At 35.0% G+C, this 27,866-nt stretch overlaps 1 protein-coding gene across 1 annotated transcript in view; it reads right to left on the bottom strand.

The window, feature by feature from the left end:
- Kdm3 (Lysine demethylase 3) overlaps positions 1-27,866 on the bottom strand; it is a 165,866-nt gene that overhangs the window by 8,826 nt on the left and 129,174 nt on the right. Inside the window, exon 9 of the mRNA XM_068761134.1 lies at positions 6,339-6,810. Coding sequence (XP_068617235.1) covers positions 6,339-6,810 — 472 coding nt within the window. The remainder of the gene's footprint in view (positions 1-6,338; positions 6,811-27,866) is intronic.

Raw genomic sequence — 27,866 nt, 5'->3', positions numbered from 1 at the left:
CCACCCACTGATATAGAAACTCTTTGCACCACATAAATACATATACTAGTTGTAAATATTCGCAGAAATCTGATTGTGTAATGAATACCCCTGACGATATATTACTACACACATATTTCTATCAAAAATCAAAAGTTGTTTTCCGATTTAAGGAGAATAACTAATGAAGTTACTGTAGGTCTATTGAAGTATAAAATGCGTAGTTGAGCAAGATTTTTGTATTTTCAACCTTTCGGGTTGCACCATTGGTTAATACCCCGTGCTCGTTTCGTTTCGTTATACGAAATTTAAAAAAAAAAACTTTAAGATTCTATTTTACTGGATAATTTTTTTACCTTTAGTGGATTATAGGTGTACGCAAGTAGTTCTATATCTATAAAGCGCCGTGTTTTTTCCAAAGTAATAAAAAGAAATTAAAAACTCAGTAACTGCTGAATATATTTTACTTCTTACAGAGACTAAAGCGAAAGCAGCGCTCATATAACATGTATACACTTCTTCTATTGCACTGATCCTTTTTCTTTTAATATATTAAATCGACAAAATTTATTTTTCTTTAAATTAAAACGTGCAAGAGGTCAAATTAAATGAGAGGTCAAATTTAAACAACTTTGAGTGAATTTGTAAATATTAAAAAAAACCGTTATAGATACAAAGAGAGAACAAAATATCTTCAAACGATATAATAAAAAATATCACATAAATACATATATTGTCCATTAAAACAATTTAATGATAATATTTTACTTGAGGAAGCACTTGAGACCTACTTAGAGACGTATTAATTTAATTATTCATTGATTATTAATTATTTATATACTAATGGATTATAAATGTTTGCTTTATATTTAATAAAATTGATCCCTCGATAGAAATTAAAGACGAACAAGTTGAAAATAAATTAACAGAAGCAAGTAAGTCACTTTGATGACAAGCATTTTTTAATCTTAATATTTTTTATTATAATATTATCATTATTTTCTACACAAATGTATTTCTTCCGATAATTAATTATATAACATTGCTGTAAGTACAGTACATAAATATTACTTTTAGATTTAAGAGCAACATTAAACCATAAAGTTTCATTAGGTTAAGAAAATCTTAGTTAAAAAAAACGAATACTGGCACAAGGAAAAAAAAATATTGAATTGATGATGGCTATTGTAAATATTTTTACAATAGCAATCATCAATTCAAAACTTTTTTTTAAATTACTAATTTAAGATACCTTTAATTTTTAACAATAAAAAGATGAAATAAAATTTGAGACATCATAAATCACACCGTCTTGCATACATCAAAAGAATCAAAATCTCATTATTCCAATCCATGCAGTATCTTTGAAAGGAACGTTCGTTAAAAATCATAATATTTATGTAATTCAAATTAAAATACTTTGTTATGTTCACCTTTAAAACAAATAAACACGTAAATTTGCACGTAATGGAAACACCATTTCAAAACTATTTCACAGCCTCAGTATTCATTGACATTACCAATTTAAAAATTACGTGTTCAAAAACATGTAAAGGTCGTGAAAGTAATTATTTAGACGTCGGAGTCATATACGCTTTTTAATTTTAAAGTCATTTTTTAAGTTTCTCATAGTTAACTCTTATAAAATATTTAACTACTTACACGTAGGCATTTTCTGCATTATAAAATTATAATACATATGAAAAACAAATAAAACTTGTTTCAGTACAACTTTAGAATTTGGCTCACGAATCATTAGTTCAACGAAATACACATTCGTATTAATATTAAAAACGTATTCGACAAGTTACCTCACGTGGAGTGATAAAATGGGTAACGCCAGCAATAAACAACGTGAGTATTACAAAATTATCCGCCATATGTGAAGTATTGGCTCAGAGTTGTAACACGTGCAAGCGACGACGGCATGAACACTACAGTAAACACAACCGTGTGTATCACTCCGCAGCACAATGTTTTCACTGTACGAAGACGATATCTAATAATAAATGTAAACTGAACAGTGATGATGAATATGCAAAACTTAACATAAATATTAATTATAATAAGCCACGTCGTAAATGAATCTTGTTCTTAGAATCAGCACAAACTTTCGTGATCACGGCTCGGTCATAATTATATACAACTTTGCAAGGCTTTAAATTTTGCGTAGGACTAAGAACAACATATTAATAGTTTGAGTTAATGGATTTTTGCAACGAAGTAATCAGGTATACATTATGTACGAAATGTTTTTGATCAAATTATATAACCCTTTAAAATCGTCGTATACTGTTTTCTTTATGTATACATTAAAATACTAAATGACATCGCGCATATAATCATAATTTATTGGTATATTTCATCACCATTGGTTTTGGTTTCTATTTAAACTGGATGCTATACTCCCAAACAGCACACTTGAAAAAAAAACATTTATTGATTTTAATCTTATAATATTCTTCTTGTATTGAAATGATTAATGCAGAAAATATCCAGTTGGTATCATTTAGCGTAGTAACGAAGTATGCGATACAAATAGTCTTGCAGCGCAAATTCCCCGAACGATTATGTGGCATTCAAAAATACTTTTATAAATATATGTGACATGAAAAGTAAAAATAACATTTTCCTTTATTTTAACACTTGTTTAAATTTTCCAAACCGATGTTATAACATATAAAAAAAAACAAATATAGTTTAGCTGGTTTTTATTGAAACTTTGAAAATTGTTTGAATAGAAACCAGATAAACGTAAAGTTTTTAATAATTTTTCCATACATATAAAGTATAAAAAATATCTTAGAAATTAAAAAAAAACATTGATAAACTAGAAACAAAAGTTTTCTGCAAAAGAATTGTAAGTTTACAATACGTCGTTACGGAGATGTTTGATTAAGAATTATGTAAGTTGATAATCTAATTTAAATGAAACTTGCTAATGCGATATTAATTGTGTTTGTAAATGCTGTTGTACACGATTCAAAACACTATAAAATAATCAAAACATTTTCATTTACCCAGTAACGTCCACAATAAAAGCGGTAAGATATTTAAAAACATTTGCTTCCGTGTATAATTTGACACGTAATTTACCGTCTCCAAGATCAATCATTGACGTCAAAATCTACCTATCAATAAAAAAAGAAATAGCAATTGTTTTTTTTTAATATTTTTACAACCATAAGTACACTTCACTTATACATGACATTCATAATAAGTACATAAAGATATTTTTGTATGAGGCTTTTGTCGCAACCATGCCAGTCGACATTGAACTACAGCAACTTTCCAGCTCTGACGTAATTTACAAGCCTTGGACGAATTTTACAACCCAATAACAGCTGTTTATATGCAGCAAACAGAACGCTAATAATATTATTAATATCGCAATTATGGAGTGTATACGTAGATTACAATTTTCTTTATATTTTATTGGGTGCCTAAAATATTCGCCTCATATTAAAAACTGTGCAGCCTACATTTAAAACATAATTAACAATGGCCACAGATAATCTTTTTAAACCTTTCGTTATATTATTAGGCAGTTATACGGTTTTGCTAATTAACTGCTCTAAATATCTTTATTGTTATTATTTAAAAGTCTAGAATATATAGACACTAACGTAAAAATGTTTTATTGCCTCAATTTAATTGCACAAATGGGAAAAACGTACCTAAACAAAACTTAATAACGCAAATTACTATTACTCATGCGGTTAGCAGAGCATTTACTATAGAATTCTGAAAACTATTTATTTTCCACGTATGAGTTTAACATAAATATATTTATGTGAGACATCTGGCATGTATCACAGTAACTTAAATTAAGTGATACAGCGCGCCTGTAACACTATGGACATTAGCCAGTGTCTGTAAACAACAAAATTTTACATAGCACTGCCATAATATTTTTATCGCGAAAAACGATTTATATGTAATCTGGATATCAACGGCATTTCAAGACACATTTAACGAGAAGCAATGAGACTCAAAATAAACAATGAACAATAAAGTAACAGCAATAAAATCAATTTGCGCTACGTTAAATATTCAACAATTTAATTCACCGTCATCATGTCATCATCAACTTCGAGTTTCCTCGACCTTGACTACGTAGGTCGGTCTACCTTGTGAGGGGCTCACTCACGCCGCGTCTACCGCCACGTAGTCACTACTTAAAAAACTTTTCGGCCCCAACGGCAGTCTGATTATTGAATTCAATAAAAAATTATTATAATTGCGTACATATTACGTATTAATTTAAATAAATTTATCGAGATGACACAGTAATGTCTATCAAAGTACTGAGCTAATTTTACAATACCGCTTAAGACATTCAAGATCATAAACGGCGCGACATAACAAGTGAACTGCTCAGTTGCGCAAATTGCTCATTTACGCTCGGCGGGAATTTCTTAGCGCAGCACGTGTATTTAATTGACTTAATGTCCTGTTGTTTCAAGTTGCCTTTAAATTGGTTACTTTACAATGGAAATTTGTCATGATAAATGCTTCTCTTGATAAACACATTAAAAACATTATTACACTTTTATTCATAGTATAAATATTGATAGCTATAGTAGTTGCAAATACCAAATTAAGTTCAAGATGTGACCTTTTCTTTATTAGCATTATTTTTAAGATACTTCAGTCGCTTTCACAATATATAATTTAAACAAATCGATTAAGAAAAGTTAGTGTTTTTAAAAAAAATAGAGAAACTGTGAGGTCTCTATTTAATATTCATAAAATATTTATAAGTTTAATCCACCATGTTTTTTTAGTAAATGTGTATGTTGCTTTTTATTTTATTTTTCATTCCAGACTGTTGCTCGCGATTTCGTCCGCGTGGCGTTTTACAAAAAAAAATGATTAGTTCATTTGTTTTTTTTTTCTTTAAAGAATTTTTCTCTAATAAAAGTCTTATTACATCAACTATCTGGCAGTGCAAGTCCCATCTCCTAGTCAAAATTTAATAAAAAAATCCTTTTGCTAAATGTATCATCGTACCTATATTCATATGTAGTAAGAAGGTTATTTATATTACAAACAGATGCTCCAATTTAATTATTTGTAGAGATTGCTTACTTCACATTACCTTAAAACGTTTTCAGTTCAAATAAGGCAACAAAAATAAAATTATACAAATTAATCGAATGCATTAAATTAAAACAGCTTGTTATGTCAAGTTGATAAACTGGTGTTACAACTTCATAAATATAACAATAGGCTATTATTATTCTTGTTTGTTGCGAGCCATTAACAAATATGGGTGCAACGTGTAATACAACAACAAATGACTACCGATTTTCGATTAATAAATAACTTTTTACGTACACAACAAATATGTACATTTTCTTTATCTGTCAATACTTCTTTAAAAACATACACGTAAGGTTTTGTCTTCATGTACTAAAAACTATTCATATCCTTGATAATTTTATATAAACGCGAACGTATGATAATAAATCCGTTATTATTAAAAATATGTTTTTCTTATTCTTTATGTTTAAAGATCGAAATAAATTTGTAAGTCTTAAAAGTTATTCTTAAATTACTGCACTTATTTTAGCTCCATTGTACTGATTAAAATAATAATGATTGGTACTAATTAGATAAGGAAAATATTTTTTGTCATCTTACGTGCATAAATAAATGCAGCTGTATTTATAATGATAAGGTCATTAGGGCTCCAGCTGTTAAACGAGTAGATGAATGTATGAGTAAAGATGTTTACATATGACTTACTAAGAGGGGATTATAAGAGAGTATGGAAATTTATACAAATGTTGTGTAATAATTGAAAATAATTTTGTATAGATAGCATAAGCAAATGCTACGTTTGCAGTATTACATTGTATGTTTAGCGCGAAATTAGTTTAACTCGTATTATTAAACAAGTTATTAATGTCGATAAAAGAAAAGTAAATATTTGTGCATATATTTTTACTTCTTAAGATTCTAAGAATGGACTGTTTTTCATAAAGAAATGTACGTTATTGGTGTGTGGGATTGAAATATTAAAAATTTCGCTTAACCCCCATACAGTGACGGCTTTGACTCGTCGAGTACTATCTTAGGCAAACGGCAGGCGATATATTATTGGATTATTTATGTGCTACGGTACACATACTATGCATTGCTAACATAATACTATATGAACGTTATTAATTCTTATATAGCAATGTAAGTTTGAAAATAAAACGTACTGATTCAGAGCTTGCCCATGAGTGCTGAAGCGCCCGATAAGCCATATTAAATGGTTCAAATGCGTCGATACACATTTAATTTGTGAGTCGTGTTTTAATACGAAAGATCTAAATATTTAAAGTAGTAAGGCATGGAGTCGGACTCACCGTAGCAGTCTTTCATGTCTCTCTCTGTCGTAGGTGGCAGCGGCGAGATAGTCGTCGGCGAGCGCATGGTGCAGCGGCGCGTGCACGGGCGGCTGGTAGCGCTGCTTCCACAGCAGCTCGCCGGGGTAGAGCGTGGGCGGCGGCGGCGGCGGTAGATGCAGCAGCGGCGGAGGCGGGCCGCCGCCGTAGCCGTGCGCCATCCCGCGCCACTCGCGCTCCTCCACCGAGCTCGCCGAGCCCCCCGAACGCACCCCGCTCACGCCCGAATCTGACCTCTCGTCCGCATCGCGCGCGCACACTATCACACAGTCGTCCTCCTCGGAGGCCACGGCGCTGGCAACACCATCCGCGCCCGCTACGCCACTCAACACACTCACTTCACCCTCGCCGTTCGCGCACACGGCTCTCTCCGGGTTCACGCACTTGTCGCTTTGCTCAGAGGCGTCGGTGACATCACTCGCGCTCTCGCTTCCTGCAACAACGACAAACGGTCATGAGTTACGAAAACCAATCGGTCTCGACGGAATCGAGGTCGACTCGTGTATTACAGATATCGCTAACCCCGTTAAAGTATGTAGAGGGCTCTCCAGCTTCCTTACCTTAACCTTAAAAAAGCTCTTTTGCAAATGCCACTTGGGCATGGTGTAAGCCAGATCTAACTAACCACAAGTTTCGCTTCGAAAAAGGTTACTTCCGATTAACATCGTTTTATCCGTGACTTTGGAGACATGCCAATGTTAAGCTCATTCACACTACGCCCACGGTGCAAAAGTAAACGATATATTCGCACAAATCCAGCTTTAATAAATCAACTGGCAATTTAAAATCTCGAGCCAACAATGAAGCGGTTGATGATGTGATGCATCCTACAGAGCATTTTCTAGTTTAAATTGGCCGCTATTTATTACTTGCTTACGTTATACAAATCAAGAACAGATTTAGAGGTCGAAAATTTATCGAAACGTAAATGATCAAAATAACTTAGCGTAAAATGTTAATAGAAATAAGCAGTGTGTTTATAAGGGAACCTTGAAGGCGTCGATAATTATTGCATCAGAGACTTTCACAGACGCGCGAGTCGCCACTGAGACTAATAAATCGGCCTTGGTTTCACGCTGCGTGACGAGAATAACTCTTATCGAAGTCAAGTTTTGTTTCGCCGAGTTTATTACAAATATCGTGAACCGGAACAGGAAGATAACGTCACGTGAAGATATACAGGATTAGGTAGGGGTCATGCGTTTGAAAACTCGACGGGAATGTGTTTATAACACGCCCTAAAAAGTCGAGTAACGACGATTGAAAATTTAACATAAAATATGAATAAGGGCAATGCGACAAAATCGAGAACATTCAGATTCGGCATAAAACTTTAAAATCTATAAACAAATTAACACAGGTTATTCATATTTTTTTCTTCCATATTTTGAACCTTAATCACGTAAAGATATTCATGATATTTTACAATAAATTAGGTATGTGCCTAATCTCAAATTGAAAACGACACCTTGAAGAAAGAGCGAAGTTGCGTGACGAGCGGGTAACAATGGAATTCTAATGAGGTGCCGTTAACGATGATCTCCATTTACATAATCGCATTAATAATTATTCATAACTACGCAAACAGAAGACACCGTCTAAAAAACACGTACAGACGGTTATTATTACTCAATTGATGCGTGCAGTGAAAGATTTCATCTGTGTAGGTATATAATCGTATGATAATTTGTTACGGAAGGCTGCAGTTATTCCGACGGCTATTTTTAATACGCCCGAACATTACTCACAGGTGGAACCGGTTGTAACGAAGCTGGTGTGCACGCCCCGCGGAACACAATATCGATATTATCCTGAACTGACTAATAAATTCATACTAAAGACGAATGTTTAATTTTAAATCTATACACACCTATAACAAAACATAATAAAGGAAGTTTTATTAATGGCTTTTAATGACGTAACTTTATTTTATACAGCGTTTTAAGTGACTCAGTTATTTAAATAGCAATTACTTATTCTTGCATAATCTAATCGACAGTAAATGAAGTAGGTCGATAAAATAATAATAATGTTCAATTATTCGTAAAACTTCAATGAACTAATAAATCACAATGGTAAAACATGAATAAAGACGATCGGTTGTTTCTGAAAACATAAATATTGGATAACTAGAAATTGAACAATTGTTTTAATGTTAAAAAGAGAACACAATGTGGTGAAAAGATAATAACCGTTCCTTTTATAAACAAATGACTATTGAGCGAATGTAAACAAAAGGTGGGAGACAATGCGACAGTGATCAACGGGCCGGCACAATGGGCTAACAAATAACTCGTTGGGGAAGCGACCGCGCCTAAGTGACGGCAGCTGACTGACAAGACAAACGTCGAGGCGGAACAGCCAAGAACTTTTCATTAGACGCTGAGGACAGGCAAAAAGTGGAGTATGACTCTGGACATTCGACGCGTCCTGCGAAGCCTGCCCGCCGTTGAATTATTTACGACCAACGACGAGACGCATAACCGTCGCCAACTACATTCTGCAACATGGATTTTTCTTGTACAAAAATTTTATTACACTAATTAATTGCATATTTCCATTCAATGACGTACATTTCTATGTAACTCAACGTTAACAAACAAATGTTTTAATTATTCATTGCAACGCGATATCGTTTTCCGTTGTAGGTAACAAGGTAAAGGATTTCTGAGAACTTAATTAAACGTTTAACAAACTCATTTAAGATAGGACAATTTCAAAGTATTGAATTCATTGAAATTTTTAAACTAATCAACAAATTCAATACTTTTAAGGTTATTATTATTTTTATTTTTTTTATTATAATTATAGGTAACATGTTTCGTGCCACGGTAATTTTTGAACATTTTCCAATCAGTCTGCGTGGGACGTATACGACCCACACTTTAAATATTTAAAAAAGTAGTTTAAGATATATGCTTTATACCTATTCAATAATGCAAAGCTATAATAAGAAGAACAAACTTATAAATTTTAATATGCATTACGTACGCGTATTCGTGATGTTGTCTAAGAATCCTTTATTTTAATGAGAATTCCAAATAGCCTGTACAGAAAGTGCAACGAGGGTCGTGTACGCCCCACATAGCATGGAATGTGTTAACTATAATAATGTAAAGCTCAATGGAGTATATAGCGTGATCAAAAGGTATTTTGAAGCCCATTTTAAAACTATAGAGTAGTAAAGGAATGAAAAATTTAAGCATTGTTTTTTGATTAACAATAGCAGAATATATGTGAGTATGCTAAATGCGCATAATGTACATCCGCTTATTGACCGTTATCCCAATAAGTAACTTCGTTTTCAATAATTAAATTTGTCCTCTGAACATACTTGGACTTGAAACGTGAAGTAAAGCGAGCGAGCAATTTGATACGCCAATGACAAAACAATACCGATTAAATTGAACAGACGCCGAATATTCGCTGAAATAAGTACAGAGTCGTTCCGTTTGAAGCATGTCAGTCGAATCAAGTAAAGCCATCTCGTTAGGAGCACTAGAGCGAGTCGACACGCGGACCGTGTAATGAAGCACTTCCACTTGGACAACAACCGTTAGTTAATAGAACATTTAGTAGTAACAAGCATTAGGCATTCTCTGCGGGCCCATAAAACAATTATCTCATCGCGTTACGTAACCGGACCGTTAACATAAAGTAATTATCGTTTTTAATCGTATAACTAAGTGAATGTTTAATGCAAACAAGATACAACCGCTTTACTTTCTAATAACTTGTATAACAAGTTAGGTGGCTGCATATTCATAGTGGTTACAATTTATTTGTAATATATTACCCAAATTTTGCATTATACTGAGAATATGTTAGAAATCATATTTTAAATTTTTTGAACGGATCAATCAATCAACTCAACGTTAACAATACAATTTGTTAAACCTTATGTTTTTGTTAATAAAGTTTTTGAAAACGGACTCAATACACAAATATTAAGTCAATAATCTTAAGTATTGTTAATGTAGCAATTTGAGATATTATGGTGCATCGAATTGCATCACGAATTCATGACTGGCGTGTCGCGTGCAGATTGCGCAATGCACGTAAATGTACACGCTATTGATTGAGCAGGACCGACGGGCAATCTTCCCTTATCCCACGATTTGACTCGAACACTCGTGACTGAATTCCTCTCCATCCAGTTTAGCTCTACTTAGCGTGGGGTACTTTTTGTTATTTAAAGTCCACAAGTTCTCTAGCTACGACGATATTATCACAAGATGGCGCTGTCGACGACGCCATTTGGCTTATTTTGAAAAGATGTGTATAAATAAAATTAGTTAGGAAAATTTACGTTAACACAATGACTTTACCGTTAAGAACTTTTCAAATAGAAAATCAAACTTCTAAACCAGCAATTCGAATGAAGCTTTATGAAAATGTCATAATTTTAAAACGGTTTAATAAAGTATAATTGAAAAAAAAACTTCATTGTATATTATTGTACTTAAATAATTATAGTTAACAAAAACTAAGAAAATTAATCAAAGAAGATCAGAAATTAGAGTCTTTGCCAGTAATTTGTGGGAAATACAGAATTCAAAAAAGGACAGGCAAACAAACGATTATTTCACATTTTCTGTGAACAATGCTGGCTCTCAACGCGTACGTAGATAACGACAGATTAAAAGGTCATCGGAGTACACCGGGTGTAGTTGTCGCTATAGTTAATGGGACGTTTCTGAATTATAATCGCTTAACGTACACGCTCTACACCAAAGTTATACCGCATCTAAGATACCTAAAAGAACAAAATTAACAAACGTAACATAATCAAATTAAGATTTAACGAAAATACTTACTTTATTAATACTTATATTGAAACTGGTACGAACTTATATTTCTTATTAAAATCACAACAACAATCACATAAAATTTTAACACAATTATTCTTCACCAAATTTTTGGTACAAGTCACTATCACAGATCCGATTAAATTCTTTAAATCCTCTTCATTAAATCCGTTGATATGAAATAATTCCAAAGCGCCCTTGAAAGTAGTCAGGAAATTGAAGCAGCCAAGCGTTCACCTGCACGCACGCACACACACAAACTCACAGTTGACTATATGTACAATGAAAGATTCACGACTATGCTAAAATGATTCGTTGTAAACGTACTGCAGCACAGACGTACAAAAGCCTTGGCGGCGCACAAAGAACTGAATCGCGGGGAAGTGTTCGGAATGGAGGGGGGGTGAGCCGTTGGGGGAAGGCGGGGGGTCGGGCGCAATAGTCTCGGGTCGGCAACGTAGCAACAAGTGAACGGCGCGGACGTGGAACGGCCGGGGGACGAGGGAGGAAATTTGAAATGAGGAGTCTTCCCCCTCCCCGCGCCGCGAACGCACCTGATGCACGATGCACGCAGCACCCGTCTACCTAGCGATCCAGACTATCCACTATAAAAACAGGAAGGGCAGATGTCAATAATCAGGCAACGAGTGCGACGTTAACAACTCGCCACTTACACGGCTCCCGTCGGTTGTCACGTGAAAAATGTAGTCGTTAAATTGTACCAATCAAGAGAGAATGTATCCATTTTAAATCGGGACTAATTTCTTCAGCCGGTACAATAATATCTGACATGTTATCAGTTATTTACAAATACGGTACGTAATTAAAAATAAGCAATAAATATTTTCACAAAAGTATGCTGTGTATTATTTAATATAGTTTTAATTAAACCATATTAGATATTACCTTGTGTTATATATGCTACTATCTATGACCTTACCGTACGAATGAAGTTAGTATTTAATAATTGTCTAGAGTTGATTCATGTAAAGTTAACAAACACTACTATTTCTAAAAGTTTCGATAACGGAATTAAAATAAAAATTAATTCTCGAACGGCGTTCTACGTCGATACGTATTTGTTTTATCTGTATACTTAAATGAATTTATTTGTTCAATCCAATTTAAATGATTACGATATATTTACAAATACGCAGTACATCACAATTTTCTTTTCGTAGCCGTATATTTAAAGTTTTAGAGAAACCAAGAAAAGAACGGAGTTGAAATACTCGTCTATAAATAGAGTATCGCCGGAATTAGTGCAACATAAACTTAAATCGATCGTTGACCAACATACCGGGGGAGTTTAACGCCGCTTCAACCATTTGGGACCTTGCCAAACATTCAGCGAAAATCCATCGAACGCGGTGTTTACTAGGATAAATAAATAAAACACTAAAAAACTAAATTAATACCGAATTCAGCTGAGAATATAAACAACTAATAATTGACTAACAATAAGATATGAAGATGGACTGGGAACTCTTCTGTGGCTCCTCCGGACAGAACAATTCCCTGAGGGAGATCGTTTACAGTTCCTGGTTCTACTACATCGCAATCGTGGAAGATTTCGGACTACGTTCCATCTAGACTAGACGGTGTCGTTTTATGAGTTAGAATTATCTTCAAAGATGATCATTTTCTCGAGGTATTTTGTGAAAATGATCAAGAAAATGTGTTTAGCAAGCTCTGCATACATAATTTTATCAAATTGTATGTTGATAAATCAAAAGTTACGAAATTCAATATAAAATGTTTATGTAATATTTACAAAACTTGTTTGCCTATTTTTACATTATTTTAACAGACGTCAAAACTTGAACAAACAACTTTTTATCGCAGAAATGATAGGAGAAACTAATGCGCTAAAAATTTTAGGTATAAACAAATATGTATAAAACCTGCACCATATATCACATAGTAAGCTTTTTATCTTTTTAAAGAACTAATATAATATAATTACTAATGTATTTGTACCACATGCACGATCGCGTTATTGAAGGCCAGTCATATAACCTACAAGCAAATTGATAGGCGAACAGGTTTTAAATTTTATTTCTCTTTACAAGCAAAGAGGTCGCATAATACGTGTATTGGCCTCGCGCTAATCATGTTAGCGCAAAGACGTAAACAATAATTCTCTGTAATTTGCAGGCATTCGTGCAACACAATGAAAAAAATTAACAAAGCCTGTAACTGTTTCGTACACAAACTGAAACTGTTTTCTGTGAGTCATGCTTCCTTAACGACTCTTTAATTTGTTTTGTTCTAAATAACTAGGAAAATTGTTTCGATAAGAAATTAAGATAAGCGTCTATCCAGGCACAATCACGTTGCGTACATAATCGCACGTAGCATAATTACCTCTGTACATACATGGAGAGTCCTATAAATACGAAACTTATCACAAGCTTGTTTTAGTGTGTAGATATCAAGATAACCCACACATACAAAGTTGAGAATTTGTAGATAGGAAGTGCAAACATCAGTCGATAACCTGGTTGCAGCTGATACCGAGCCTACAGCACTTGTTTGTACACAGCTCTGTCTAAATAATAACTGCTAACTTCAAGTTAATATATACCAAAATATATATTACTATTATACTTGATATAGTGTTATTTCTCTAATAAAATATTCTATTCTTTTTTCAATAAATGCTAAAAACAGTTTATTAAAAGATACGCATAAAATATTTACAAACGCAAATTTACATTAATAAATTTAGATGGATATCAACTCCGAGAATATGTCAATTAAAAAAAGTATTCATTTAAATTCAGCATAATTAAGAAAAATTATGCGAAACGAGTTTACAGTAAACATTCATTTCATTCAAATTAAATATCGATTAGGTATCATTTGAAAACGACTTCGTATTTGGGTTGCGATTTATGCAATTAAAAGATAACTGGCGAACAGAGAGCCGTTGTCAAACAACAAGCTTGAACCTGATAAAGTTATCTGTCGCGCGTTATCGTAAACAAAGAAGCAAAGTGGGAAAGATTACGACAGCAACAAAAATTCGTAAACATCGATTTCCGGAAACATCGGCTTAGGTTGAGTGGTATTTGTGTCAAGAAATATATTCACCGTTTTTAAAGCAATTTAATTTATTTACCGGGAGTAATAAAATTAATTTCAATAAATTAACTCTTCATATGTATAATAACTTTTCATTTCATATAATTCTTGTACATTTTTTACTAACTGCACATGTTTCATGTACATAAACGCCATAACAGTCCGAAAAGTTCACACCTTCAATGAATTAAAAAAAAATGGTTTGTACAACATACCAGGGAATAGTTTTGTAACAGATTGCAACTACAAAGCAAAATTCAAATATGGCGCGGTAGCTTACACAGCTGCGAATACGTCGTGAAGTAAAGATGATAGTAATTTGTAGCTCACCCTATTATGACGTAATCTCTATGAATCATCATTTTATTTAATCAACAATAAAAATGTTCGCTTCATATGCAAAGAAATACGGTTGTTATTCTTGAATGTTCCATTTTTAGTTAGCGATTCGTTGAAAAAACAGCGCTGAAGCAATTTTCAACTTAAAAATGTCATAAAGTTTGTAATTTACATATAAAAACGCATCTCAAGATTTAATCACGACTCATATTAGCGATTAAAATATACTTTGGTTACATTTTAATTATTATTCTTTCTTATGTTATAGGATAATTTGTTTCGTAAGTAACGAAGGATGGTTTCCTTCAAAAATACTCTGCAAAATATTAACTAAAGTATTGTAAACACACACACAGATAGCTAGACTTCATGAGTCCTAATCCTACCGTTTATTGTTCGATAAGCACAATGACATTTTGATGGGGTCTTAAATTATATTAATGGTTTCCTCTTGATGCAACTCATGGATTTCGTCGTTTGATCCCTCCTCCTTGCAACGTATAACTACTGAGGAGCGTGATCTTTTTTGGAAATTTTATCGTGCACAGTGCTAAGCCATCTGTATGCTCTTTGGCGGTGTATATTACTTCGACTACTGTGATATCCAGCGTAGTTCTGACTTGACCGGAACAGCGCATGGAGCTGAGACGTCGTGGTCGCCGTCTATCCACTTTTTCGGTGATCCAGTGTTGATGATTGGTGACATGACACATAATTATTACTCCCATTTCCGGTAGGTGCACCTAATATCGCACCGTAATGTTAAACAACACAATGACAAAGCTAAAACATGCGTGTAACAATTTCGTCAGCAGGGGCAGCGATCGAATGTCAAAAACCGCACGACGCAATAAATTGTTGTCTCACGGAGAGTAAACATCGGCGCTCGCCCGCATTCATGCATAATTGATGAGGGTTCAGTGCGAGCGTAGATTCCAGGCGGTCACGACTCACAGTATCGGCAGCCATTTTGTGGAGCCTGCTCGCTCCCCGTAAGCGCGTCGTGAATATTAATACGACCTTATGATGTTTCATAATAATACTTTACAATGCATCCACCTAAAATCGCCTTCGGTCTCGCACGGTTAACTAAATGTTACGGTCGCGACTCGGACTTTCACACAATCTTCGCGTATGCAACGTGTAATTAACGCAAAGCAATCTTTATTAGTTTCTATATCGATCAGGTAAATAGACCGTAAGCTGGCACACTACACAATAAGTACAATATAATTGTATACAATAGAGCGGTGCTCTCGTGTGCGGGTACTATAAACAATAACCTTTAAATATTAGATTTCTTTTTAGCGAACCTATCGTTACTAAGCCATTTAACTTTTAGTGAACACGTCATGACATCCAGAAAGTTACGAGTATACACGTATCTACTTTTGCAATTATGCTCATTATCAGTTCGTTTTGATAATGTGGAAATATACATGTAACGGTATTTACCTAGGAGATATATGTATACTGTGTGATAATATTCTATCAGATTCTTTTAGTATATTGTACGTAAAACTAAGGTTTGTTACTAGAATTTTTAGGCTATCTTATTACTTACGGTCCAACTGCAATATTCGTTTTTTTTAATATATTGGAATTATTATTTTAATTGTGCATATTAACATTTGGAGTTATTAAAATTAAAGAGACTAAATGAAAAGTCTAAGACGGTGATGTTATTATAAATAATCGCATCATTGTAGGTTTGTACTGGCTCAACATAGGCACCGCAAGCACGGCCGCCAAGTGACCGCAGCTCGTTTCTGCACGTCTAAGTAACCATCCACAAGTTTATCATGAAGATTTATCATCGGACTACGGAAATGTACGCGATAATTTTGTTCATCTAAAAGGTATTTAGAATGCTGGTCGATTATTAACCGTGACATAAGATTTTTGGTCGCAATGCTGAAAAACAAAACAAATATAAAAACTAAGAGGATGGATTTTGATATATTAGTATAAATAGTTAAGTATGCACTAAGTACACACAGTTATCCATAACAAGGAATAATATTTTATAATTAAAATCCATACATATATGAAAAAATTGCTGTTCGTTTCTCCCACCAAAACTCAAGAATCGCTCAAAAGTTTGAACCAGCTCAAGGGTGTAAAATGTGATGTCTTTCGTCTTTTAGGAAATAATATGTAAATTGGTTCTCAAATATAGGCGCGTTCATTATTTTTTCTATTTAATGGCTGTTTGCTGTGTATGAGATCCGATCTCTTTGGTCTGTTTTGTTGAAATATAAAATAGTATTGTTTCCGTATTTGAAAAAAGTGTTATAGTGTAAGTTTTATTATCTTAATTAAACTTTTATTTATTGTGGATTTCAGGGACAAAAATTTATTTAATAATCTCTTTTAGTATATAAGTAATGAGGACACCGAAAGATGTTTAAAAAGAGGATCGAATTGTTCGTCGAAGGCGGTGCGCACCGCACACGAGACAGCTGCAGGCGTAGCCGCACTTCCTGCGCCGCATGGCCCATTGTTATTCAGTGCACTTTTTATGCCACATTATCGTGAATAGCGTGAGCGGTCGCACTTACGAATACGTTCCCGCGTTCATCTTGTACGACACCGTCTGATATAAAGATGTGGTGGGAATTAAATTTCTGCAAATTGTTATCCAACTTTTTTAACTATTACAAACGGTGAGATCTCGTTAACAGAGATATTGTAAGCTACCTAACAACATTCAGTACTATATACCATCTCGCGTATAACAATTTTATGTTGATATTTATGTTTATACGTTTTTATTTGTACCCTAGTAGTTTTGTAGCAAAAACTAGTCGGTACGTGGAAGGGCTGCTGTCGGGATACATAGTCATAGTCTTCAAGGAAAGTCACAAAAACTGCTTCAAATGATGAGTTGAACACGAAGATTTCTAATGAAGCTTTTATAACAGTTATTTACAGTTATATATGAGGAAGAAAGTATTATTACGCAACTAGTAGAACTTTGTGGCAAACATCTCTACTGGATAAACATTAATGGCTTAATTTTATTTCATATAAATTTACATCGACGATACATACGAGATTATATTCCATAAATATATTGAATTCAGGTGTTTACAAAAAGACATATTGAAATAAATTAATTAGTCATGATAATTATACAAGTATTATCTTAGGACGTACTGTCCGTACACTGATAAGACAACGAAAAAGGTTTTAATAATGAAAAGATTAAAAAAACATTGCCCAAGATTTCGTAATCTTCCTTTACAACTGATAGCAAAGATAACCGCGAAAGGTACGGGCGTGAGAGTGCGCGATCGTGACCGCCTGCCACGACGTGGCTCTGCTCGTTGATTTACTAATCCAACCAAATAAAATGGTTCCATTGTCAACGGAGAATCCATGCTGTTTTCGCAACCACGGTTAGCAACTATTAACACAACACGGCGACAAATTTGCGTTAAAAACGATAAGAATCTTTATTTACAGTAAAAGATAAAATACAAAAAGGAAGTAAAACTGGCCTATAAATAAAAATAATGATAAAGACTGCTTTTAATTAAATCATTTCTTTCTTATAATTTAAATGTTAGTATTAATGTAAGTGTTGTTAGTAATGTTTATGCTATTTCTAGTATTAGCATGCTCCGTGATTTAGGTTCTGGGATATGATATCGGTCTGAGTGAAAGCCTCTTCTAGCTGCTTTTACATTTTTTACACATTCCTTTGTTTTTCATCTTGTCCATCTAATCTTTTCCTGCAGTTTGGATTATGCCATCAGCCCTATGTCCTTTCCTTCGTCTAGTTACTTTTGTTCGTTTGTTGCCTTAGTAGTGCGGGATGTGTTCTATCCACGTATTCTTCAGGATGAACCATATTTATGTTTACCGTAAAATATGATATCAGTTCTGAATTTTACACTTATCTGTCCTAGCTACTTGTGAATTTCTGGCAATACAATATATTCAAACATTTCGCTACTACATGATATCATTCTTCTTATAGATAAATTCAAGATAAGATTTATCAGAAATTTTGAGATAACAGTTAAGCATTTGCTAGATTTTTCTTTTTATGTGGGTAATAAAAAGGAGTAATAAAATGAAGTGTATGTTCAACTTCGTATGTTGTTGACAATAAATTTGCTTTTAATGCTCTCACACCGACGAACTATATATCAATATCAAACAAAACGTAATGGGCTGATGTCGAGACGCGGCCGTGCATGCCTACAACCGGACCGCTTGTGTCTCCCCTAATACGTAAAGGGGGAACCGCCCAACCGCCCGGGCTTATTCAAAACAGCCGCATTAAACCCTCTTCCATTAACGCCTAACTGCAGCAGGTTATCAAGGGTTTTCCTTAGAAAATGCAGCCAAGCTATCGGTCGGTAATTTGGATACACGCCAAGCCATGTTTCGACACGTTATGCTGGTTCTAGCTATCGCGCACTAGGGTACTGAGCGTCTAACAATTTTAAAGCGTTCCTGTAATACTTATTTCCTACAGCTGCTGCTGGCGAAGCTATGTAGTGACTGTATACGAGTTATCTATTATTAATTAACAAAACTAAATTAACGCCAAATGTTAATATCGGCTTAGGGCAATAAAACTGGGTCAATCACTTCGTATCCGAGGCAGTTTATAGTAAACACAAACCAAGAAATATAGGGGGCTATGGGATTCCTCTACAAAATTGAATTAGAAATTAAAAAAATCCGTAGACCATCGAAATTAAACGATATAACAAAGCGCATAGTCAAGTTGAAGTGGCAGCGGGCACATTGACCACTTACCAAGCGCAACGTGAAACGTTCAACCGGACTTATTGGCAATTTTCTGCAGTTAATGTCCTACGGCTGAACTGATGATGATGATGAAAATAATGTCATGTTAGTAATAGTGAACTGAAAATGTATGTTAACACAGCTAGTTATTATAATAATAATCATATAAATACGTGTTCATATTATTTACTTGACCAATTTAACAGCGAACGTTAAATACTTATTGCTAATCGATGAATCACGAAACATGGCGGTCGATAATTAAAATAGAATTCAGTGAAGAGAATTTAATTTTTGAAATTCGTTTCTTTGAGGGATTATTAAACTGTAAAGAGGGGGTGACAAAAGGAAAATGTCACAATTAGGCGTCGTAGCGGGGAGCCCGGGCACCCGTGATGGAAAGTGTGGTGTGGGGAAGGGAGTTATCCTCCACAAAGCCGGCGACCCTGTTTGCGTTCCGTCGTGAGTTGTTTTGAAGCTAGAGACAAAACTCTAATTAGTTATTTTTCATAAATAGCATGATTACTCCTTTGATTTGCTTTTAAGAACCCGCGCGTGTTATTTCCATTCATTATTTTGCAACTGACTTTCATTCGTTCAGCAAGTTTATCTTAAATAAAAATATTTCTGTGATTTCATTACGTGAGAGTAAATACTCAATGTCAACATATTCTGTTTTACCTTAAGATCACCTGTTTATTTTTAATGTTGCTAAGTTAACAAAAATATAAAGGCCATCATGAATAAGACTTGTAAGCTGTAGCAATTGCAATGTCTTTTATTTACATATTTATCGCTATAGAAACGCTAGTTGCCATACAATTCTTTATATTATTTGTTCCCACCAACGAGCGTCCCTTTTCCCTGTGAGCAGCTGATTTCATTCATACACGAATAATGTCATTTATTTCGTATGCTTGAAATTAATCGGTCATTCTTTTGCCGGTTTGTAAACTATAGTAACCATTTTTCACAATAATTTACGTTGATGATCCTAATTTCCCTCACGTAACGACATTTTATACGATATTTGAACGTTTTATGACGTCATAACAGTTTGATCGTCAAAGATTTTGTAGCGGTTGTACATGACGTACAAACTTTGTACTACGTTATAAAAGCGCTGACGCCATTTATTTGCCTGCCGTTACAAAAAATGTAGTTCCAATGATTACGCCGCTGACTAAACGTAAATACATCTCCTATTTCAATTTAAAGAGAATTTTGATCGCCTATACCTGTAGTGTCAAATTATGACTAATCCAATGGTCCAAAGTTCAAACTATGAAATGCTAAAACTCATTTCATTAAGTTATATTCATGTTGAGCGCTTTTGACAGGTGAAACATTCTGCGCGAGCAAGCGTAGGTAGAAAGCCTCGTCAACCCTTCCCGTAGCACGAAAGACCGCAAAGAATCCTCACCGACCCTTTCGCTTCGCCCCAGTCGTTTTATTCACGTATAAAAGGAAAAATATAAATGTAAGATACGAGAGTAGACAATGGCGAGGGTGAGTTACAACTTTTTATTATCTTTATATCAAATAATCTGACGTTTGCTTTGTTAGTAAAGTATAGTTGAGAGCCATTAAATTAAAAGTTTTTGCGTATAAACAATGTATTAGGTTAAATATGCTGTCGCTCTGGTGCCTGGGATTGACACGTTAGTATTTAACAAACTTGGATTAAAACGGTGAACATAAATTTAAGTTAGTAAAATACATATGTTATGTGCAAATATATGGATGCATCAAAGAAGAATTTTATTGTCATAATATACCTATTTTAACCTCCGCATCATTCAAATTTAATGAGACTTTATCGCTGATGAAGACTAGCGTATAGCGAGCATCCGTATCACAAGGAACTGGACCCGGTAAACGTAAATAAGAGCACTACACTTTTACACTTTTATAGTTAGAATGACAACTCATCTGCGACTATTACATTTTTATTTAGCGATTGGTTATAAGTGAAAAAGCTTTAAAGGGAAGAATGTATAGCTCATTAGTCAGCAAATTGTTTTAAAGCTTTTACACTTACTTCCAATCACTCAGTAAAAAGTGTCTCTGATATATACAACAATTTATTTATCGACTTGGAATGCGAAAGGTCAATAACGTCTGGCAGTACAAAGTCTGCAGGGACAGATAGTACAAGCAGTAATTCATTTTAATAAGTAGTGATCTGAATTTTCTTCTACATTATCATACGTTATTTATGACTTTTGGATATGTTGTACTACATATTAATTGACAACAAATAAGCTATGTATTCACACCCTCCTGAAAATTTCACACCTTTAACCAACCACTATGTATACATATATGATATACATGCCACATTCGCCCAACGGCGTGCGGGAAATATGCAGGTTTTGCTTACTTATCTACACAAGAAAAAAATCGTATCGAGTTTTGATCTAACGGAACAAAATTGACGCTTATAAAGAAGTCCATTAAACCCGCTCCATCGAAAACCGGAGCGAATAAAATGAATCGACTTCCTTTTTACTGGCCGGTATTTGGATCCGCTTCACGATTTTATAACGAACGCTATGCTCGGATGTCTCATTATCGCGCGACGACCTACATGTATATCAAGTTTCGATTACTACTGGACCACTACGGCAGTGGGATGATGATAATTAAGTATGTACATACGTATAGAAAATAAACGATAACCTTTACGTATGTTCTTCTACTAACTTAAAATGTGTGTACTGTATATTTTGCAAGTACACGTTAATGATATGAAAATATTTTGAAATATTCTTTTTTTGGATCTGAATTCTACCTACTTATTGCAGATTACGCGGGTTCATGGCAATAGGGCGCGGAGAGCGCCTAGCTAGCCCTCTTTTAAGGTAGCGGATTTTGTGGACTTCCTGGGGAGCTGGAGTTCGGGATACTACCACTAGTTCGGTGAATCGCGAGGTCTATCAGCTATTAGGTTGTTTCGGAGGACGTTCCATAGAGTGTCTAAGCTCAAAGTCCCCCACGAAGAGACATCGGCTCCGGCTGTCACTCGTCGATAACACCCGTTTATTTTAATAGTTATGAATAAACTATAACAAGTACAAAAATATAACTTGTATAGGATTGTATTATTAATAGCAGAATTTGTAAGCGGAATGAATACGTGGCCGTTTGACGTCATTTTATATGGAAATATTCAAGTACAAAGATCGAGATTCTTTCACGCTTCGCGGAAATTCGTTACGAGCGTATTATCCGCGGATTATCATTCGTTTGCATTACTCAGAGACAATTGGATTTGTAAAGACATGTGAGCGTGAGTTCACTACCACTTTATTCGATACTCACGAGTTATCCGAGAACTCGAATTAACGCGTAATCATCAATATTTAAGTGGCACAAAACGAATTCCCCTTGTCGACTTTGTCTTCCACGCTAGCGCCCTAGTAACTTACTAACAAGTATACAAATATTATGAAAATTGATTTATTCTGAATTAATGTACGTTTTATGAATTCCATGTTCGGAAACTTTCCTTCCATATAACGTTTATAATATAATCAAATTATGAGAGGAATACAATTAGTTTTAATATTTTTAAATATTTGAAAACTAATTTGAAAAATCTTTTTAGGGCCTGAAGTGAGATTCAAAATTAAAAAAAATTGTATTCTTTAAGCAGAATATTCAGGCGAAGTTTTTTACCTGATACGGGACGACAATACGAGTATTTAATGATTAAATAACTGTGTACTCGAATCAAAACTGCGAACTGGTTCCGTTCTGCCTTATGGCTTACATGCAATTTAAGCGGCAGTTCGGTTGAAACGGCAAGGTCGGCGCTATCGGTCGAAAATCGGCAAGTTTTATGTAGGCCAAGCCGGTTGTGCGGCGACATTCCTCGGCATTTACAGTAGCGAGATTTACGAGCGTGATAGTTTCGTTTTCACGTCCCGATGGCTTCGTTGCATCGGTGTTTGTCCGTCCTTTTGAATTCCGCGCGACCAATCGAACGGGAGCCCCGTTGGTTCAATAGGTCGGGTAGCCGCGGTTCGATAATTGCCGCGACCCGAGGGCCTGGCGGGCTCACGGCGCATTAGTCGTCGGTTTTTATTCACGGCGAGTCTCGGCGCGTGACCGGCATGACGTCCGCACTCTACTTGTCTGTAGGTTGTAGTTGCGCAACCAACGGGACCCGGCGGTGACTTTATTCAACGAGCGCTATTATGTCTTCACTTTCTAAACCCACGTTCACAATCTAATCTACACTTTGGACTCCGATTTCGTTGAAACTTATTTGGATTTGGTGTCAGTGTGTACACTAATGGATTGTTTTGATAGACGAACGCGTTGCCGACTTTTGTCGTAGTTGTTTTTTACAACACGACTTTTAGATATCACGATATTCGGACAGAATAGAATTTAGCGAACCAACTCATATGTATTAGTGCCATACACCCTTCAGATTTTTGGTGCTAGTATATGCTGGTAGCTCAAATTCTTTTTCTTCATTGTTTATGAGCATATACAATTCATGAACTAATTCTTTGCCCTTTGGAAATCCGTGATGCAACATTTACTCGTAATCGACAGACCAGATTCCAAACAACAGCTGTTCTATATTATTTAATTAATTACATATTATTTATTAATGTGTTTGAATAAAGATGACCAATGTTTTTATGTTAATAGCATTGATATATCAAGAAATGAAAAGGTATTTATAAAATAACAAGAACAGTTTGATACGCGTATAACACCCAATAGATTTACTTAACAGTTTCACAGCGTAGTGTAAAAATAAAAATACGGCGAAGGTTAATATCGTTAGGTAATTCTACAGCCCTGACACGATGCAAATCGACGTGTAACAGTTCAATACTGCAACGTGATTTTTAAATTATATTTAACGCTTGCTCTAAGCGGCCGACGGAAGTAGTTTTATATAAAAAAAATTATCGCTACAAAGAAACTGTTACCTTGTAAAAGTTATTTTCGAAAGAATGAGAACGTATTTGAAATAGAGTAAATAATGTAGACAGAAAAAGCAAATCTAAATCATAAGAAAAAGTGGAGCTATCGGTTTAGGTTTAACAATAAGTGTATTCAATAAGTTTTGGCGTTTGCAGATAATTTCAAACATTCGCAAATCCCTTTAAATTCCTCAGTAGTAAAAAAGATCATTAGGGCTGTGCCCCATTTTTAGACGTAAATATCCATTCATTTTTAACAACGCTGGATGCATAACAAGTATTTGACATCTTGTTTGATTTTGTTATCTCTCATCGTATACTAAGCAAATCTCGTGATGATATAATAACATCACTCTGAAAAGATAAAAGCATCATCAAACTCGAGTCACGAGTACAATTTCATTAAAAGATTTATGATAGTGGCACGGTCATAGGGGATCCATATGGACATGTATCTGAAGAAATGCAAAATGAGTTGTTATCATTCCTGCAGGTGTGTTTTGAACACCCTTAATCCTTAAATATCTCTACCCTGCTGAAAAATTCAGGCCCATCAAAAACGAACATCAGCTCATTTTTTGAACAAGCTTGGAGCAAGGAAGGAGCTTTAGTTATTAAGCTAAGGTTATTTAAAATTTCGTTACATAGACCTTAACCTGCTACGTGGGCCATCAACTCCAAGCACTGTATTCGGCACCTCGCCCTGCCACCCGCACCCGCACGGCAAATCCATGGAATCCTTAAAAGTTTCAGCTTGAATTTTCCTCATGGCTTAGTCCATATATATGCAGATTATTACAAAGCAAAACAAATAAATATTATTACAACAAATCCATGGCTGATTGGCCTGGTTTCATGATGACAATGAAAACAATACGATGAATACAAAAAGAAATAACGAAATTATGAATCAACATAAGATTTAAATTGCTTAACCGCATAAGAAACTTCCAGAATTATTATCTTTAAGTTTAACTACATGCTCTATAAACTTAAAATGTAATTCGAGTCTTAATTCAAAAGGCCAACGAGTGAATACTAAAACGCAACATTGCTGAAATTAACACAAACAGCAATAAAACTAAATATAGTACTGAACTTTGAAGTCCGCTTGCTAAAATAAACTGGAATATTACCAGATGTGTCGATAGTCATCATAAACACCAATTAGGCAGCTATTTATCAAACATTAATATGTACAGGAATGTAGTTAGGTCGCCGAAAGTGATTCGTTCCTTATAAAAGCAACGGCGAAAACATTTTTAAATGCAAGAAACGAACGTAAATTCAATTCCGCACCTACCGAGTCTAAGAAACGTGAGAAAATACTCTGCAACCTACTAAATCTTGATCAGACAGCGTTAATTCGACAGAAACTGGACCCGTTTATGGCTTATAACCGGTCTCGATACCCTTTATACACAGCATTAGCAGTTTTTAAACGCGTTGCATTTAGTCCGATCCACAGACCGGTCTAGTCACTTTAATTAACACGCATCCGGAAAATCGGACCGCGATGCCATCGTTATAATATCATACTGAAACGAAAGTATTGCGGTAAATCGACAAATTCGCTTTCCAATCCTGTTTTAGATTTATTTAGCTAATAATAAAGTAATTTAAAAGTATTTACGAGTTTTTTAATAAAATTTAAAACTAGCAGTCGTTGGTAAAGCGGCTCGAACTTAATGCTCAATTAAATTTCGAGGTCTTTAAATCGCTCGGATTATTTGTCGGATATTTGTTACTTAATCTGTACGAGTACAAACAGCTTGAGACGGCGTTGAACGTTCAGACGGCCCACGTATTCATCTATTCGTATTGTGTATGAAATATTCCCAACGGTCCATTCGTGTGTTGGCTATCTAAGTTCGCCTGTGCTTGTTGAAAGGCCGTTGGCCCGCTTCTCAGCGCGTGGGTCGCTCATCAAACCTATTCACATGCAAGAATACTGTTACCTACGTTTCCTGTACAACAGTATTGTTTTTGCGGCGCCCGCATTAATTATCTCATTACGCAACTGCAGCGCGCCATCACGAAACCTATTTATGCCGGTCCGCTAACGCTCACTTGCCAAAAGCTATTAATTACGAACGGAGAATAGAATATCTCGGCGGCTAATCCCCCGGAGACGTCTACGGTTACCGACAACGTTGATTAATGTCTGCGTGGTTCGTTTAACTCGTTGTATGTGCGTATACGTATCCATAGCGCCTGACAACATCTACTTTATTTGTTTCTAACTGCAATACACCTGAATGTTCAATCGCTTTAAATTCGAGGAAATAAAGCATTGTTACTTTCGTAAGGAGACACGCAGTATAGAAAAGGACTTTAAGAACAATACGTAAACTAAGAATAGATGCAGGATTCTTAAAGCGATAGTCGATACGTTCTTACCGGTGGCTCGAAGAAACGACTGTTATCGTTTCTTGCGTGCGAAGAATGTCGATGGAAACAACTGTTGGTTTCCTAGAAAGAGACGCGCGTGACGAGCCCAGAAACCGGTTATACGAATCCGGAGCAAAACAACGTTGCAACATAGTCCTTTCGATTCATTTAAAACGCTTTGTGGATATAACTTTTAAAACGACCGGTTAAATTCTAAGAGGCAAGCAGTTGTAATTCAATCATTGTTTACAAAAATGAAGAAAGTGCACTGTTAAAAGAAATAATAAAAGGGGTCCGAGCAGTCTTGCAATGTTCCGTATGTTTTTAAATGCGTATCGTATATCTGACAGATACTAATCGGCAAAATAAACAAACTAATGTAAGAGGGCGAGGTTTTAACGCATATCATTTGGAGATTTATTCCCCGACAAGCGAACGTCTGCGGCGATGCAGCAAATCTAATATTCTGAACGATTAAAATAGGTCATCTGGGAGCCAGTGAAATTTACCAAGCGTACAAACGGCAACACTCCACATCCGCATACACCGCGCTGGCACTCTTAACACTAACAATAAATACCTAGCCGCCCACACATACTACTTTTAAAATCATAACAGATTGCGGTTAGAAAATTTACAAACGCAGAGCTTAAGCTTTACCGGTGAAAAACATTTCATTGCAAGTACTGATAAATAATTCATTTTTTTAAATAAAGTGTGCATTTGTAACGATTTATCTACATAAATGAAGAAAAAAAAGATATTCTTTTCTCCCCAAGCCATAGGTTACCTGAAAGAGTGCCACTCGGTTCTCGGTATTAAGTCTGTCTATTAAAACAATTTAAATAACAGGATTAAAGTTAAAAGAAATAAAAGAACCAGTAATTGTATTAACGTTGACAGAAATTCTACATTAATCATTGAACTAAATATAAAATTTGACTCGTAAAACAAATCAGAAGGAACTAATTTGAATCATCAATAGTGTCTAATAACTTATAACGGATGCGCAGTTGTGCAAATAGTTGCGCAATCAATCATGGGCAGTATCTCGCCATTCCACCGCGCGATACCAGCAAGGTTAATAGAATACAGACGTTGCACATTCAACACGGCTTCGAGCGTCAGAAACGTATAATGCATGCACG

The sequence above is a fragment of the Battus philenor genome, unplaced genomic scaffold (genome assembly GCF_028537555.1).
Source record: "Battus philenor isolate CCGP_79_NKW_IND1 unplaced genomic scaffold, ilBatPhil1.0.hap1 SCAF_14, whole genome shotgun sequence".
Lineage (NCBI taxonomy): Eukaryota > Metazoa > Arthropoda > Insecta > Lepidoptera > Papilionidae > Battus > Battus philenor.
Note: the sequence above shows the minus strand (reverse complement) of the source record. Positions and strands in the feature narration are given on the sequence as shown.